Source organism: Alexandromys fortis, unplaced genomic scaffold, assembly GCF_014885135.2.
Source record: "Alexandromys fortis isolate MF-2015 unplaced genomic scaffold, M_Fortis_MF-2015_v1.1 scaffold_262, whole genome shotgun sequence".
Classification (NCBI taxonomy): Eukaryota; Metazoa; Chordata; class Mammalia; order Rodentia; family Cricetidae; genus Alexandromys; species Alexandromys fortis.
Window position 1 is genome coordinate 550,463 of NW_026068147.1, and position 17,713 is coordinate 568,175.

General features: G+C 51.7%; 1 protein-coding gene across 4 annotated transcripts in view; it reads left to right on the plus strand.

Annotated features, from left to right (window-relative positions):
- The window catches only part of Pou2f2 (POU class 2 homeobox 2), a 44,168-nt gene extending 27,549 nt beyond the window's left edge, over positions 1-16,619 (plus strand). For 2 of the 4 annotated variants that reach the window (XM_050127170.1, XM_050127172.1), the window contains exons 6-14: positions 8,826-8,931; positions 9,031-9,122; positions 11,394-11,507; positions 11,660-11,801; positions 11,903-12,051; positions 12,131-12,307; positions 13,607-13,673; positions 15,290-15,491; positions 15,946-16,122. In XM_050127170.1, coding sequence (XP_049983127.1) covers positions 8,826-8,931; positions 9,031-9,122; positions 11,394-11,507; positions 11,660-11,801; positions 11,903-12,051; positions 12,131-12,307; positions 13,607-13,673; positions 15,290-15,491; positions 15,946-15,985 — 1,089 coding nt within the window. In that variant the 3' untranslated portion in view covers positions 15,986-16,122. Of the gene's footprint in view, positions 1-8,825; positions 8,932-9,030; positions 9,123-11,345; positions 11,508-11,659; positions 11,802-11,902; positions 12,052-12,130; positions 12,308-13,606; positions 13,674-15,289; positions 15,492-15,598; positions 15,673-15,945 lie in introns of all 4 variants that reach the window. The other 2 variants (XM_050127174.1, XM_050127171.1) reach the window with 2 other exon arrangements.
- Positions 16,620-17,713: the final 1,094 nt, after the last annotated feature.

Here is a 17,713-nt window from a genome sequence, read left to right on the forward strand (position 1 = left end):
GGGGGGGGAGGGGGAACAAGACACAAGCAGAGGGGGAAGCAGCTTGATTGCTGGAATGGAGTGGGCAAGGACAGCTCCCAAGAGGTGAGGGAAAAGCCAGGCACTTGGGAGGTGGAGGCAGGAGGATCAGGAGTTGAGGCCAGCCTCAGCCATGTGTGAGACACTGTTTCAAAACAAGCAGAAGCACTGCAGGCTGGGGACATGGCTCGTTCTATGAAGTACTTGCTGAGAAAGCATGACGAGGACTCGGGTGCATCCCAGCATCCTTGTAAAACTGCCAGGCTCGACAGTTCTTAGCTAGGCTCCTAGCTCTGGGAGGCAGCGACAAGAGGGTAGTTGGGGGCTCGCCGGCCCACAGCCTAGACGAATTGTTGAGCTTTTGGCTCGGTGAGAGACCCTGTCTCAAAAAGTCAAGTGGACAGTAAATGAAGAGGGCATTTATCATTAGCCTCCCTCCAGTACCTACATACATGTACACACACACACACACACACACACACACACGCACGTGCAAAAAGAAGTGAGTGGAGAGGCAGGCCTAAGGGAGAAGATTAAGACAAAGGGACCGAAATTATTCTAAGACCATGAAATTATTCTAAAACTGAAATTATTCTAAGGCAGCATATTTCTGTAATTCTTGCACTCAGGAGACTGAGGCAGGAGGCCTGCCCTGAGTTTGAGGCCACAGCTTGAGACCCTAACTCAAAACAACAGAGCACAAGTGATTTAGCTGGGAGTGTGGCCAGTTAGTAAGAGTGCTTATGTGGGTTCTGGGTTCCATCACAGCACGACACAGCACTGGCGTGGTGGCACATGCCTGTAATCCCAGAACTCCTGCGGTAGAGGCAGGAGCACCAGAAGAGTCAAGACAACCTTTGGGGCAGCCTGGGATGGAGCCCAGGGCTTGTCACATGCTAGACAGGGGGTCTGTTATTCTGTCAAGCACCAAGACTGATCCCTTTTGGCTCCACGCATTAGCTGAGAGGGAGAGAGGATCTACAGATCCTGGAAGTAGAATCAAGAGAAGTCACAGGACGTGGGCACGCGGGTGGGAGGGGGGCTGGCTCACACAGGACGCGTGGGCACGCGGGTGGGAGGGGGCTGGCTTGCACAGGAAGGCGATGGTTGAGGAACAGGAATGACTCCTGGGATTTTGGCTTCTGTACCTGGATGATGATTTTCTGAATTAGGAAGGAGCAAGTGTTTGATTGGACCTGTTGCAACCCCATCCACCAGGGTCTCGCTATGTAGCCCTGGCTACATAGCCCTTTAACTCACAGTGGTCCACCGCCTCTGCCTCCAGAGATCTCAGATTAAAGGCTTGCGCCACCACACCTAGCTAGGAGAATCTCTTAGTTAACTTAAGCGGAGACATCACACAGGCAGGTGGAAATCCCAGGCCGATGCTTAGCAGATGCTGGGTGGACACTGGATGTTGTCACTGGTTAAGAAGAGGACAGAGCCAGGCAGTGGTGGTGCACACCTTTTATCCCAGCACTGGGGAGGAAGAGAGGTGGATTTCTCTGAGTTCTAGGCCAGACTGGTCGACAGAGCAAGTTCCAGGACGACTAAGACTGTTACACAGAGAAACCCTGTCTCTAAAAACCAAAAGAAAAAAAAAAAAGGACAGACTTGATTTGAAAGCCAGATTGGGGCTCCCTTTGTTCACAGCTACTGATGGGATGGGTACATGAGGGGACACTGGCCGCTAGTGCCTGTTTGTAAGTAATGTCTTCAAATTTCTAAAGTGCTCTCTGAATAATGGCATCACTCAGGCCCCAGTGAAACCCAGGGAGGAATTACACAGTTTATCCTCATTTTGCAGATATAGAGCTGTGGCCTGGAGAATGAAATAGCTCGGTGACTCCAAAGTCAGCTCGTTAGCATACCTGTCACCATTACTATCTATCTTTTTGTATGGTTGAAACATTGAAGGTCTTTTGGGGGAACTCTGGTACTGCTTTGGTGGAAGAGCCCTTGTCTGGCATGCTGGAGGCCCTGGGTTCAATGCCCGGAACTGACAAAAGTTATTCTATTGTCCTTACTGTTGTTGCTTTCAGACAGAGTCTCAGGTAATCCAGTCTGGGCTGGAAGTTGATAGACAGCCCAAACTAACCTTGAACTTCTCCTCCTCCTCCTCCTCCACCTCCCCTGTGCTGGGATTGCAGGTTTATAGCCCCACACCTCACCCTTTTAGCTGTTTGGAAATATGCAATCCGTTATTAATTACAGTTCCTTTCCCACATTAACAGAGCAATGGAACATTTCCCTCCCATCCAGCTGAGACTGTGTACCCTGTTCCCCAGCCCCATGTGCCCTGTTGAGAATAGCTCTTTTCCCTTGGTTGCCACAGCTTGCCTCCTGCTCCTCCTCAGTCTAGACTTAATTCAATACTGTGTCCAGAACTGGTCACAAAATGACATATGAGAGAGAGCCCACATGCCACCACCCTCCAGTGATGGCGCGGCTTTTCGGGGGTGGGAGCCACGGGGTGGGAGCCTCCTGTCCTGTGCACTGGGGTGAGGCGCAGCACCTGGGCCGTCGCAGCTGGCCAGCTCTGAGGCCCTGGTCTCCTCCCATTCATTCTCACAACTTTCTCCCCCACCCCCACCCCCACCCCCACCCCCACCCCCAGGGGGGACGATGGCCTGATGAGAAAAACGATCACTTACACCCCCACCCCCTTCACCCATGGAGCACATTAGCCAAATGCCTGTCTTTCTGTCAGTCTGCAGTGAAGTCAGTCTGTCCTGTTACCCTTTAGGCATGTGTTAGGCATGTTACCTGTTAGGCTGGGTGTGGTAACGCCTACCCATGACCCCAGAACTGAGGAAGCATAGGCAGGAGAATTGTAAGACATTTGAGACAAGCTCAGGTTGCATGGTGGTGAGTTCTAGACCAGCTAGGGCTACATATTAGACACATCTCAAAAAAGCAAGCAAACAAACAGCAGCAGCAACAACAACAAAAACGAAAGCAGGAAAAGCTGGTCTCTTGCCTTCTCTGCTTCAGTAGGGCATGCCAGCCCTCCCTGCTGGTTAGAGGACAAATTGACTTAGGGACTATGCTGTCCTCGGCCTTCAGCATCACAGTTTACTCTAACTTCACCGATTCACGCTGGAATAGCACACCCCCAAGTGGTTAAGGAGAGCCCTGCAGCCTCTCTGAACTGTGGGCAGATGGGTCTCCTACTGGCTGCATCCACCTAAGCCTGCTGGCCACACACTAGAATCTCTCTCTGTCTCTGTCACACCGTCATCCAGCAGAAGACCTCCCCATGTGCAGGTGCCTCTCTGGGTGAGGATAAAGTGGATGATTTTAGTGCATCCGTCGTAGCTGGAGAGACAGACCGGAGACAGACAGACAGACAGGAAGTGGTTCTGGCAGGACAGAAAAGCATGTGGTATCATGAATTTCGTGACAGGTAAAGGAAGATGCGGGAACAGGTGGCCACTCTGCAGAAGGGGAACGCATAGTCCCAGCAGGAATAGCAAAGGCCTAGAGGTTCCTTGCTGTGTCTAGTGAGGAGGAGTTGGTGTGGCTGGTCTAGGGTCAGAGGGCAAGAAAGTTGCAGGGGGAGGCCTGGAGGGAGTGAGGCTGCGGCAAAGCTTGGATTCTACCACATGTGGAGATAAAAGACAGTGGAGGTCAAGGTGGATGATGAAAATGTCCAGGCGTCCTTTGGTGGAAGTCTCTGTGCTGCTGACGACGTCATAGCCTGCTCACCCTGTTCACAGGGGAAGGAAATGCCTCAGCTGAAGCCCACCCAAGCTCATGGCTCCCTCCTGGGATGGCTGTGGATGCTTGCTCTCTGTCTTTTTGTTTGTATGTTTTTGTTGTTGTTGTTTTTCGAGACAGGGTTTCTCTGTCCTGGCTGTCCTGGAACTCTCTCTGTAGATCAGGCTGGTCTCGAACTCACATATGCCTGTCTCTGCCTCATGAATGTGGGATTACAGGCATGTGCTACCACCACCGGCCCTGGCTTTTTAATTTTAAAAAAATGTTTATAGATTTATTTATGTGAATGACTGTTTTGCCTGCATGCGTGTCTGTGCACCATGTGCATGCCTGGGGCCTGTGGAGAGGATGTCAGATCTCCTGGAACTGGAGTTACAGACAGGTCGGTGCTGGGAAACAAACCTGGGTCCTCTGGAAGAGCAGCCAGTGCTCTTAACCACTGAGCCGTCTCTCCAGCCCCTAAACCTCTCTTCTTTTTTATTTAAATTATTTTATTTTTATTTATTGAGCTCTACATTTTTCTCTGCTCCCCTCCCTGCCTCTCCCTTCCCCCTTTCAATACTCCCCCAAGGTCCCAGTGCTTCCAATTTACTCAGGAGATCTTGTCTTTTTCTACTTTCTACTTCCCATGTAGATTATATCTATGTAAGTCTTTCTTAGTGTCTGCATTGTTGTCTAAGTTCTCTGGGATTGTGGTTTGCAGGCTGGCTTTCTTTGCTTTATGTTTAAAAACCACCTATGAGTGAGTACATGTGATAATTGTCTTTCTGTGTCTGGGTTACCTCACTCAAAATAATGTTTTCTAGCTCCATCCATTTTCCTGCAAAATTCAAGCTGTCGTTATTTTTTTCTGCTGTGTAGTACTCCGTTGTGTAAATGTACCACATTTTCCTTATCCATTCTTCGGTCAAGGGGCATTTAGGTTGTTTCCAGGTTCTGGCTAGACAAACAAAGCTGCTATAGACATAATTGAGCATCCTTTGGATAGATACCAAAAAGTGGTATTACTGGGTCTTGAGGAAGGTTGTTTCCTAATTTTCTGAGAAATCGCAACACTGACATCCAAAGGGGATGTACAAGCTTGCATTCCCACCAGCAATGCAGAAGTGTTCCCTTTTCCCCACATCGTCTCCAGCATAAGTTGTCACCAGTGTTTTTGATCTTGGCCATTCTTACAGGTGTAAGATGGAATCTCAGAGTTGTTTTGATCTGCATTTCTCTGATGACTAAGGCTGTTGAACATTTCCCTAAGTGTCTTTTGGCCATTTTAGATTCCTCTGTTGAGAGTTCTCTGTTTAGGTCTGTACTCCATTTTTTTTATTGGATTATGTGATCTTTTGGTGTCCAATTTCTTGAGTTCTTTGTATATTTTGGAGATGAGCCCTCTGTCTGATGTGGGGTTAGTGAAGATCTTTTCCCATTCTGTAGGCTGTTGTTTTGTCTTGTTGACCGTGTCCTTTGCTTTACAGAAGCTTTTCAGTTTCAGGAGGTCCCATTTATCAATTGTTTCTCTCACTGTCTGTGCTGCTGGGGTTCTATTTAGGAATTGGTCTCCTGTGCCAATGCGTTCAAGTATATTTTCCACTCTCTCTTCTATAATAAACCTCTCTTTTAATAAATTAAAAAAATTTTTTTCACTGCATTTTGCATTTTCAAAAAAAATTGTGGAAATAAAAAAAAGATTTAAAAAAATTCCATCAAGTCACATGTGTACCCCAAAAGGTCATGTAAATGGAACAGGTCAGTAGGGGTGGGATGGGACAGGAGAGGGTATATGTCAGAAATACCTTAGGTACAGTATGGAAATGCCGTCATGAAACCCACTGTCCTACGTAATTAATATGTGCTAATAACAGTGGGGCCATCAGGATGGCTCCGCCCAAAGGCACTCCCTGACAAGACTGGTTCAGATCCCAATATTTGTGTAATAAGCCACAAAGGGCCTCTGGTGTTTTGTGACCTGGGAGGGATCTGACTCCTTCTTCTCTACGTGAACACCCCCCCACACACACACCTCCATGTGCAGCAGGAGGGTGTGTACACACCCCCATGCACACACGCGTGTGACAGGAGGACAGGAGGATGAAGAGTTCACGCTCATCCTCAGCGACAAGCCAAGCCCAGCTCTGTGAGGCCTTGACTCGGAAGGAGACCTGCTCTGGTTGTTCAGAGGAAACAGGTGCCTCGGGGTAGATGGTGCTGACATTGGAACCGTGGAAAAGGGACAGAGATAGAGAGATGGGAGATGGGGATGGACTGCATGGATGGGGAGAGGGAAGGAAGGCGGGGATCAAGGCTGAACCCCAGTCTCAGCTTGAGTAGCCAGACTGGGGATGGCGAAGTTGTTGGCTTTGTTTGTTGTTTGTTTGAATAGGACACACCTCTGCCTGCTTGGTTCAGCCTAGCATAGGAAGAATACATATTAGCAAATGCACCACCCTGTAAGAAGGGCAGTAGAGAGCAGGGTGGGTACCCTTTGTGGGCCCTGAAGGGTGGACTGTGGGGAGAGCTTCTGTAAGAAAAACGTCAGCCAGGTGTGGTGGCACGTACCTGGGATCCCAGCACTCGGGGGTGGGGGGCTGAGCCAAGAGAGATCATTGAACTTTCAAGGCCACCTGAGCCTACACAGTTTACACAGTTTCAGGCTGGGCAGAGCTTCACCAGAACGGGGGGGGGGGGGGGGGGGGGGGGGGGGGGGGGGGGGGGGGAGGCGGGGAGGGGAGGAGAAGTAGTGAACATTTACTATAGATTCAGACTCAGAGCCTTGGAAGGCTCTGCTATGAATAGATATTTAAGCCTCATTCCTCCTCAGCTGATCTGGGGCTGGAGGGAGACAGTCAGGGAACTTTTAGAGGGCTAGGGCATCTGGGGTCAGGGAGTAGTGTAGACTCAGTCCCGATGGATGCCATAGGTTACCAACATAGGAATGCAGGAAAGTATGCCGGTCACAAGCACGCAGCTCAGTGGGTCCCCACTAACCAAGCACACCTGTGTTGACAGCACCTGGAAGCCTCTGGAGTTTTAACACACAAATAGCGTATAAACGGGATATAGGATGCCATGACCACATATGGAAGTTTGTGTTGTCGCTGATCGTGGAATCGGGTCACTCACCCATGTTCCACTGCTGGTGGGCCTTGGGGCTGGATGGAACTGTCGGGGCGTACGGCAGGCACACGCTCAGCTTGTGTTAGCTAGAGCTGCTGTGACAAAGAGCCACAGTCTGGTGACTTCACAGTAGACATGTGTTCTCTCACGGTTCTGGAAGCGAGGAATGTAACCTGGAAGTGTGGGCAGGGGCTCTGGTCTTCTCTCTCTGGCTTGTAGACGGTCTTCTTTCCTGCGTCTGTTTACATCATCTCTGCTCTATTTGTGTCTCTATCAAAATTCTCCCCCCCCCCCGCTTAAAAACTTTATTCTGTGTGTGGGGAAAGGGGTTGCAAAGGGGCCGTGACGTACGTGTGGAGGTCAGGCATTGGTTTGGAGATCAGTTGTCAGGATAGGCAGCAAACACGTTTACCCACTCAGCCATCTTGCCAACACACCCTTTTTGTTTGTTTGGTCACAACAGTACTGGGCATTTACATCACTGGTCTCACATGTATTAGGCAAGTTCTCTACTGTGCCACACTGTAGCCCCTCACTGGGGGATTCTAGGCAGGGGCTCTACCATTGAGCCACACCCCAGCCCTCACTGGGGGATTCTAGGCAGGGGCTCTACCACTGAGCCACACCCCAGCCCCTCACTGGGGGATTCTAGGCAGGGGCTCTACCACTGAGCTAACACTTTCAGTCCTTTTCTTTTTATAAAATTTTATTTTTGAGCTGGGCAGTGGTGGCGCACACCTTTAATCCCAGCACTTTGGAGGCAGAGAGAGGTGGATCTTTGTGAGTGTGAGGCCAGCCTGGTCTACAGAGCAAGTTCCAGGACAGTCAGGGCTACACAGTGAAACCCTGTCTCCAAAAACCAAAAAGAAACAAACAAAAAAGGATATAATTTTTGTTACTCTTATTTATGTGCACATGTGTGGCTGTGTGTGTCGTGTGTGTCACGTGTGTGTCGCTTGTGCGGCGGTGTGTGTCGCGTGTGCGGCTGTGTGTCGTGTGTGTTGTGTGTCACATGTATGGCTGTGTGTGTCATGTGTGTGTCACGTGTGTGGCTGTGTGTGTCGTGTGTGTGTCATGTGTGTGGCAGCTTCTCCCGACCTGGAATTACAGGCGGTTGTGAGCTGTCAGGTATCAAAGATGGGATTTGAACCCAGGTCCTTTGGAAGAACAGCAAGTCCTCTTAACCACTAAGTCATCTCCCCAGATCCACACCCCTTGAAATGAAACTATTAACTAAAAGCAGGCAGTACCACTCCTGACATGAATTTTCCATTTTTTGTTTTGTTTGGATTTTTTGAAACAGTCTCAATGGGTAGCCCTGAGTGTCCTGGAACTCACTTTGTAGACCAGGCTGGACTCGAACTCCCAGAGATCTGGCTGCTTTTGCCTCCCGACTGTTGGGATTAAAGGCGTGCACTGCTACTGCCTGGCTGAATTTTCCCCTTTTAATGATGCTATCAACCATAATGCACTGGAACTCACTCTCATGGCCTTGTTTTAACTTGATCATCTGCAGAGACCCTATCTCCAAATAGATTCACATTCTGAGCTCTTTTCTCAACCTAAATTAGTGCCGAAGCTTTCCTCCGGGCGTCCATACCAATCACACACCTGCTATTTGCTGGAGCGCGTTAGAGATAATTCCAGACATCATACCACATGCCTTGGGATCATTTTAGAAAGGGAAAAAAGACTTAACCTGGTTTACATTTTTAAACAAGTCTATTTGTTCTGTGGGAATGTAAGGCAAGGCAAATATTTCACCAGGAAGGGGAAGGCAAAGAGCAAGCCCTCACGGGGCAGCATGGAGGAGGGGACGTCCAGGTGTCCCATGGCCAGTGTGTCGTTCCAAGTCCGGTAGACCGCAGCCTGCTGTACCAGGCTACACGACTCCTGCCTTCAGCCCCATTGGGGCCTCACATGCTGCAGAAGGGGGAGATCAAGCCAGGATTCAGTCTATTTTTCTGTCTGTCTGCCAGGACATACAGCAACTCCTCCAGCTCCAACAGCTGGTGCTTGTCCCCGGCCACCACCTCCAGCCACCTGCTCAGTTCCTGCTGCCACAGGCCCAGCAGAGTCAGCCAGGTGAGATCCCAGCCCAGTGGACACTCACTCTCCCTCATGCTTTCTGTGGCCCCTCACCTGCCCCTCACCCACTCACCTCCTGTGTTCTTGTCTCCCTAGGCCTGCTACCGACGCCAAATCTATTCCAGCTACCTCAGCAAACCCAGGGAGCTCTCCTGACCTCCCAGCCCCGGGCTGGACTCTCTACACAGGTAAGACTTTCCACAGAGTTTGCCAAGCCTCTGGCAGGGGAGTGAGCTAGGGCTGAGTGGATGGAGTGGGGTGGAGGCTGTGAGAGTCTCTGCTTCATGAACCCACCACACATCCTTGAGCAGTTGAGGGACTTGAGTCCCCGCCCTATTCTGCCATCCACTTGCTGTATAAGGAACTCGGGGAAACCAGGCTCCATGTCTGGGTGCTTCGTACAATGAAGGGACTCAAACCGAAAGGTGGTTCCAAAACCTTTCTGAACATGGATGCCTTTGCAAACCTGATGAAATATTTAACTCAGAGGCTGGGGAGGTGGCTCAGATGGCAAAGTGCCCACTGCATAAATACAAGGACCCAAGTTCAAGGACTCCTCAGGACTGAGGGGCTAAAAGCTGAACATGATTTTGAACAGAATTTCATCCTGGGGGGCATGGAGGCTGACGTTGGTGGGTCCTTGGCCAGCCACCCAAGCTAAATCAATAACTTTCAGGTTCACTGAAAGACCCTGTCTCAAAAAGAAAAAAGAAAGAATGGAAAAAAGGTAGCAAGTGATTGAGAAAAGACACCTGCCTGATGTGGACTTCAGCCCTCCACACACACGTATGTGCACACACTCAACCACTTGCACGCACACATGCACACAAGCATACACGTGCACACACATGTATGTGTGAAGATTGAAAAGTTCACAGGCCAGCACAGGTCTAGGCTGCTAAATTCCAAATGCCCCGAAAGGCTAAGCATTCTTGTGACAGCAGGGTTGGAACCTATGTGGCTGCTAGTGCTGTCCTGCCTGCCGCGGGGTGGGTGGCATCCTTAGCTCCCTCTCCCCGGATGATAGTCCTGCCGCTACCAAACTGTTGATGTGTCCGATTACAAAGTGATGCCTTGAACAGGGGCTTGCATCACCATGACTTCCCAAACATACCCACCCCAGAATTTTAGGACATCCAAGATTCCGGGTACAGTCATCCCTGCACCAACCACCTGCTTCCAACCTCTCCTTTTTAAGTCAGTGAATCACGCCAGAGAAAGGTCACCACCTTGTCCATCCTCCAACTGTCCTCCTTATTCATTCCTCTACTTTCTACTCTCTTTGCAAACAATTCATTTTTAAGACTTTGTTTTATTTTATTTATATTTTGGTAATATTACAGAGTCAACCCAGGATTTTGAGTATGCTAGGCAGGGTTTCTACCCCTGAGCCACACCTCCATCTCCTCACTGGGGGATTCTAGGCAGGGGCTCTACCACTGAGCCACACCTCTATCTCCTCACTGGGGGATTCTAGTCAGGGGTTATACCACTGAGTCACACCCCAACCCCTCACTGGGGGGTTCTAGGCAGGGGCTCTACCACTGAGCCATGGCCCCAGCTCCTCACTGGGGGATCCTAGGCAGAGGCTCTATCACTGAACTAAGTCCCCAGCCAGCCCTCTTTTCACATTTTAATTTGAGATGATCTTTCTGAGATGCTCTGGCTGGCATTGAACTCATACTGTAGCCCAAGCTGACCTTAAAACTCAGAGGCTCCTGTCTTGCTCTCCTGAGCTGCTGTACGCGTGCTCTCAGGCTTTTAATTATTTTTTTTAGAGCAGCTTTAAATGCACAGTGAAACTGAGCTCAAGATAGATCCCATATGCCTCCCGTCCTCCGCGTGCACCACCTCCCCATCTTCAGCATCCTCAGCCTAAGCAGTAATCATTTGCAGTCCAGACTTCTACACATCATCGCCACATCTGTAGACGGAACCTCAGACTTCACCCTGTACCTATGTGTGTGGGGGCGTTGGACAGTTTGCTAATTAGTAACCTTAATCCCTAACAATTCAGTGGGCAGGCAGAGTCATAGTGACGGTGTCCATTCTATGGAAGGGAATGTAGGCACAAGGAAGGGTAAGACTGTCTGCGCTACTCCAAACGTCAGTGGTGAAGGATGATGGAGGATGAACCCACTGCCTTCACCTCTAGGCTTTGAACCTATTGAGCCATCACATAAAGACACTGGCTGCTCCTTCTAGGAGTTCAGGCCTCTTAGGGAAGGCCAAGAGTTCTGGTGATTGAGAGGACCATGGTGAACAACAGAGCCACACATTTAACAGGATTAGCGATTAGTGTGGGTGTCCTGGGCAGGTAAGGGGAATCTGAAGAGGGCAGACGCACAACCGCTGCTTAGGCACATTCGGGTCCTCCATCCTGCATCCCATCCACCCGCCCGACCCACCAGGCTGTGACTCGCCCCACGCTGCCCGATCCGCACCTCTCACACCCGCAGCCCCCAAAATGCTTGGAGCCGCCATCCCACCCGGAAGAGCCTAGCGACCTGGAGGAACTGGAACAATTCGCTCGCACCTTCAAGCAACGCCGCATCAAGCTGGGCTTCACGCAGGTCTGGGACCACTTTATGGGGCGGCAGGTGTGCGGGGGTGACAGAACGAAGATGCAGGGGTCCTGGTCAGTTGATGGAGTGTTTGGATCTGGCCTTGGACCAGGAGACCCCGCCTTGACTTCCAAAACCTCACCTCCTCCTCTTTGGACCAGGGTGATGTGGGCCTGGCCATGGGTAAGCTCTATGGCAACGACTTCAGCCAGACGACCATTTCCCGTTTCGAAGCCCTTAACCTGAGCTTCAAGAATATGTGCAAACTCAAGCCCCTCCTGGAGAAGTGGCTCAATGACGCAGGTGAGCTTGGCCAGAGGCGCCAACGGAACTCACAGGGAATTGGTATTGACTAGAACAGGGTGGGAAGCGATCACTCACATCCTTGTCTTCTTTCTTCCCAGAAACTATGTCTGTGGACTCAAGCCTACCCAGCCCCAACCAGCTGAGCAGCCCCAGCCTGGGTTTCGACGGGCTGCCGGGGCGGAGACGCAAGAAGAGAACCAGCATCGAGACGAATGTCCGCTTCGCCTTAGAGAAGAGTTTTCTAGCGGTGAGCTTCGCCCCCTGGCGGCCGGGAAGGGTATCAGGTAGATGGACCCAGCTCCACCAACAACTCTCTCTGTCTGTAGAACCAGAAGCCTACCTCAGAGGAGATCCTGCTGATCGCGGAGCAGCTGCACATGGAGAAGGAAGTGATCCGCGTCTGGTTCTGCAACCGGCGCCAGAAGGAGAAACGCATCAACCCCTGCAGTGCCGCCCCCATGCTGCCCAGCCCGGGAAAGCCGACCAGCTACAGCCCTCACCTGGTACCCAGAGCCGGGGCCGGAGGGCTAGGTGTGGGACTTGGGTCGGGGCACAAACCTGTAGGCATCTGGGTGAAGCAAACTTACTTAGAAGAGAGACCAGAGGAGCTGGTTCTGGGGGGCACTATGTCACATACACATCACGGTCACCAAGGAACCTAGTTTCCAGGAAAACATGCCTCCCAACCTGAGTGGAGGTCAGGTGACGACCCTTGGGAGTGGGTTCTCTCCTTGCACCGTGAAGGTTCCAGGGATCAAACTCAGGTCATTCGGCTTGGCAGCAAGTGACTCTACCTACCAAACCATCTCCCAGGCCCCAGCTGTGGTATTATGTGGTGGGTACAGGCTCCCACATATACACTGGCATCACCACGGGGTAGGGATAGGACTGGTCATCACAACCCAGGTAGGACCTACTGAGACAGGCAGAGCCACCATTAGACCCCTGAGGTACCTGCAGCACCACAACCAGACACACTGGTGACATCCTTTGTTCCGTCCCTTTATTTCTGTTTGTGAAAAGGACTTTGATGTCCAGAGAGAAACCCCTCAACTCTTGGGCTGGGGAGGAAGGACGGGCCCTTTGCAAGTTAGCCAGCCATGTGAAGGAGGACCACCAAGAGGGCCACCTGCTGCCAGGTCCAGATGCACACGGGCGCAGATGCCAAGATGCGCCAAATCCCAGCGCAAGGCAGTGTGGAGGAAGCTGCTGGGAAGGGGGTTGGGAGTGGAGTTCCTGCAGGGGCAGATGCCTTTCGTTTTACCAGGAATCTCCATCGGGTTAGTAAGAGGTTTGGAGTGGGGGAGAGATGTGGGGAGATGGCTTAGGGCTGCTAGGACTGAAGGCAGGGTGAGACTGCCTCAAGAGACATCAGCCCTTTCATTTGGGGGAGAGGCTCTGATCTCCTGATCCTCCCGCCTCTCCCATTTACTTTGTGATCCAGGCTTGCCAGACTCTTTTACACAGGCAGGAGAGGGAACAGCAGGACCAGACAGAGCAGCTGGTCAGTCACAGTCGCAGCTCCGCAGGGACAGTAGCTGGACAGGATGGTGTCAGAGGAGAGATGGGGGACTCTCTCAGCTGAGAGTCACACTGCGCCTTCTGCTTGTGGCCCAGGATTACCTGGGGTACATGTGGGAGAGGATGATGGAAAATGAGTGGCAGAATCTAAATGCAGCATTGCCCCTGGAGCCCTGTTACCCCACTCTGTGTGGGGGCAACTGGAGCAGTGTGCACAGGGAACACTGTGGGAGGCTCCCCTGTGACAGTGTCTTACCATACTTTCTTTCCTCTCTCCCCAGGTCACACCCCAAGGGGGCGCAGGGACCTTACCACTGTCCCAAGCTTCTAGCAGCCTGAGCACAACAGGTTAGGGGCAGACTGAGGGGGGGGGGGTTAGGGGGACGCTGCACGGGCCACAGTCTGAGGGTTAGCAATGGCTCTGGGCAGCCGTGGACCTCAAGGCTGAGTCTAGGGTGGAGGTGGGGGACAGGAAGAGCAATGGGCAGGTCCCTCACATTGTCCACCAGAGCAACCCCTAGTCAGCTTCACGGTTCCCCGTGAGAAAGTGTGAAGGTTGCTGGAAGGGGACACACTTGAGTCGTTGTCCCTGGTGCCTGTCATGTATATGCCCTGCGAGCCCAGGAACTTGTTTCGAGTCTCTGAGCTTCAGGTTTTATATAATTATCACGAGTGTATACGCGCACACAAGATCTGTATATACACACACGCATTCTAGAAAGAGTGTAGGAGGAACTGGTAAAAACTCAATGATGGAACTTCATCAATGTGCATAGGGCTCTGGGGGCCATCATCAGTCTGATTTTTTTTTTCTCTTTTGGTTTTTTGAGGCAGGGTTTCTCTGTGTAGCCCTGGCTGTCCTGGAACTCACTCTGTAGGACAGGCTGGCCTCAGACTCAGAGATCCACCTGTCTCTGCCTCCTGAGTGCTGGGATTAAAGATGTGTGCCACCACTACCCAACTGATTTTTTTTAAAGGTTTTAAATGTTTGTTTTTATTTTATGTGTTCTTTTGTGCATCGTGAGCACACGGTGTCCAACAGATGCCAGAATAGGGCGTCGGATCCCCAGGAACTGGAGTTACTGACAGCTGCGAGCTGCCATGTGGGTGCTGGGAATGGAATCTGAGTCCTCTCGAAGAGCAGCCAGTGTTCTTGACTGCGGAGCCACTTCTCTAGCCTGTACATTTTTTTTTAAAGATTTATTTATTTATTATGTTTACAGTGTTCTGCCTGCATGACAGGAGAGGGCGCCAGATCTCATTAAAGATGGTTTTGAGCCACCATCAGTTACTGGGAATTGAACTCAGGTCCTCTAGAAGAGCAGCCAGTGCTCCTAACCTCTGAGCCATCTCTCCAGCCCCCTGTACAATTTTTTAATAACACAAGCACTACTATTCCTCTCGGGTTAAGAAATAGTTAAGTGGAGGATTATGAACTAGGAAGAAGAAACTGGCACCCCCTGGTCCAGGTTCTTGATAAAGTATAATCAACTGACTAAATTCTCACACCTGGCTCATGAGATTGGTCCCATTTTTTCCCCCATATTCCATGAGGGACCTGAAGGTGAGAGAAGTTGAGGTGCTCGCCATGGGGCACAGCTGGGACTAACCGTGGGATCTGTTCTGGCTCCAACAGTTTGATCCTCAGTGGTCCACTCCTGAGCTCCCAGCAGCACAGAAGTCCTGGGGACTCATCTTTGGCCCCTGGAGGGAGCCATAGGAACATGTCTCCTAGGCAACCCATTTCTTGTCAATGTCAGGGTGTTTGGGGGCATGGTTTGCAGTCAGTGCCAGCGATTATTGTGACTGTCATGAGATGGGGGTGAAGGACTATGAGGGAGGGGTTTGGGACATGTGCTGTTCTGACTGGTGAGATTCTGGGTGTGCAATAAGGGGTTGCCGTGATTTCCTTAACAAGGGACCAGAGAAAGCTGAAGACTGTGCTTTCTGTCTCTCTCTGACAGTTACTACCTTATCCTCAGCTGTGGGGACGCTCCACCCCAGCCGGACAGCAGGAGGGGGTGGGGGCGGGGGCGTAGCCGCGCCCCCCCTCAATTCCATCCCCTCTGTCACTCCCCCACCCCCGGCCACCACCAACAGCACAAACCCAAGCCCTCAAGGCAGCCACTCAGCTATCGGCTTGTCGGGCCTGAACCCCAGCACGGGGTAAGTGCGCAACTACAGGTGGGAGGTCGCAGCTGCTTGCAGGGTGGGGAGATGCACCCCAGTCCTGTCCTGGGTTCCCCGCTAATGCCTCTGCTTTGCTCTTGCAGAAGCACAATGGTGGGGTTGAGCTCTGGGCTGAGTCCAGCCCTCATGAGCAACAACCCTTTGGCCACTATCCAAGGTGCGTGCTGCCTCATGTCACCCCATTGCCATCAGTCCTGCCCCTCCTGGGCCTCGAGCCCCCTCATTGCTACCCCAGCCATGTCATCCCGCCCTGCTCACTGCATTGCTCGCCTCTTCATCCCCGTCTGTGTTTGGGGAAGGTGTGAGGGCTACTGATTGATGGGAGTCCGTGGTTCAGATGGGGAGCCGGGGGCGCTCAGGCAGGGCACGAGGAGGCGAAGGTCTCCATGGCTTGGTTTACCTCCAGCTCAGCCTCTTCTCTCCTCACCAGCCCTGGCCTCTGGTGGAACCCTGCCCCTTACCAGCCTTGATGGCAGCGGGAACCTGGTGCTGGGGGCAGCCGGTGCGGCCCCAGGGAGCCCCGGCCTAGTGACCTCGCCTCTCTTCTTGAATCACGCTGGGCTGCCCCTGCTCAGTGCCCCGCCAGGCGTGGGCCTGGTCTCAGCAGCGGCTGCAGCCGTGGCAGCCTCCATCTCCAGCAAGTCTCCTGGGCTCTCCTCGTCTTCTTCGTCCTCATCATCCTCCACTTGCAGTGAGGCGGCAGCACAGACCCCCGGAGGCCCAGGGGGACCCGAGGCAGGGTCCAAGGCCGAGTGAGAGCCCGCCAGGCCTCCCCTCCTACTCCTCTCACTCCCCCGACATTGGTCCCCCACCCAAGAAGGGGCGAGGAGGCTGGTGGGGGATGCAGTGGATCCTGGGAGCAGGAGCGACAAAGGAGGAAATACCAAAAATCAACCAAAAAAAAAAAAAAAAAAAAAAAAAAAGAAAAAAAAAAAAAAAAAAAAAAAAAACAAAAAAAAAAAAAAAAAAAAAAAAAAAGGAGAGAAAAGAAAAAGAAACCAACAAAAGAGAAAACCAAAAATATTCACAACAGAAACCAGCTTCCCTAAAGGAACCAGAGATGAAAACAAACGAACAAAAACGCCCCCAGACCAACCAAACAACCCCCCCCCCCCAAATCAAACAAACCAAAAACCAGTTGCGAGCCAGATCTTGGAGTGCTCACTGCTATGACACCAAATAAGAACCCTCAGCCAGGAGCGGAGCAGCCTCCAGCAGGTCGGACCTCATGCCCCTGAGCCCTGGCTGTGGGACCAACTCCTAACCTTACCCCCCGCTGGGGGTGGCAGAGAAGGAACTAGAGAATGTGCTGGCTTGCTGGCCCAGCCCCAGCCCTGGGCCAATGGAGACAGGGCATTGCCTGGGGCAGGAGGCCCAGGGCCCAGAGCCACCTGCCAAATGGTCTTTTCCAGAAGGCAAGAGGAAGGACCGAACAACCTTACACCAAATATTCAGTAGCTTCACCCAAAGGATGTACAGAATTTTTAGCGTTATGCTCAACAGAATGTGTCCCTTCTGTGTGTTCCCCTGCCCCCTAGCTCTCCCGGACAGGGCAGGGGGTCTTGCTTTAATCCCCCCAGCCCCCAGCCTAGGGAGAGTTCAGAGGAAGGCCTGGGTATGGGCTTTTTGTTCCCTGTACCTCTCCTCTCCCTTTGAAGGGTGGGCTAGACCTTTTTTTTAAATTTTTTTAAATTTAATTTTATTTTTTTGCCAAGTTCCAGCTCTCCAAAGCCCCTCCTCAGCTCCATCACCCTCTCTGTCTGGAGTCTTCCTCTTCCCCTGACTGGGAAGGTGGTTGTTTCAAGCAAAGGGCGATGAGGTGAGAGGATCCAAGTTGTCTTTCTTTCCATCTTGTCTGTCAGTTTCCCTGAAAAAAAAAATCATATTCCAGTGCCTATCCGTGGAATCCTTCACGTTCTTTAACATTAACCAGAAACCAAAAAGATCAACTCACCTCACTCCGCCCACCCTATGCCCTTTCTGACACTGGCAGATACCTCTCCCTTCCCTTCCCCAATGCACACACACACACACCCCAGCTGTGGGCTCCTCCGGATGGCATCTCCATCAGGGTCCACATGGTGGTGACATTGCCATGTCCTGTGGTTCCCCATACAAGAGGGCACTGTGGTGGCCACCACTCCCATGAGACCTCCACGAGTCTTGGCTGGACCCTGTACTTGCCCATTCCTGGACAT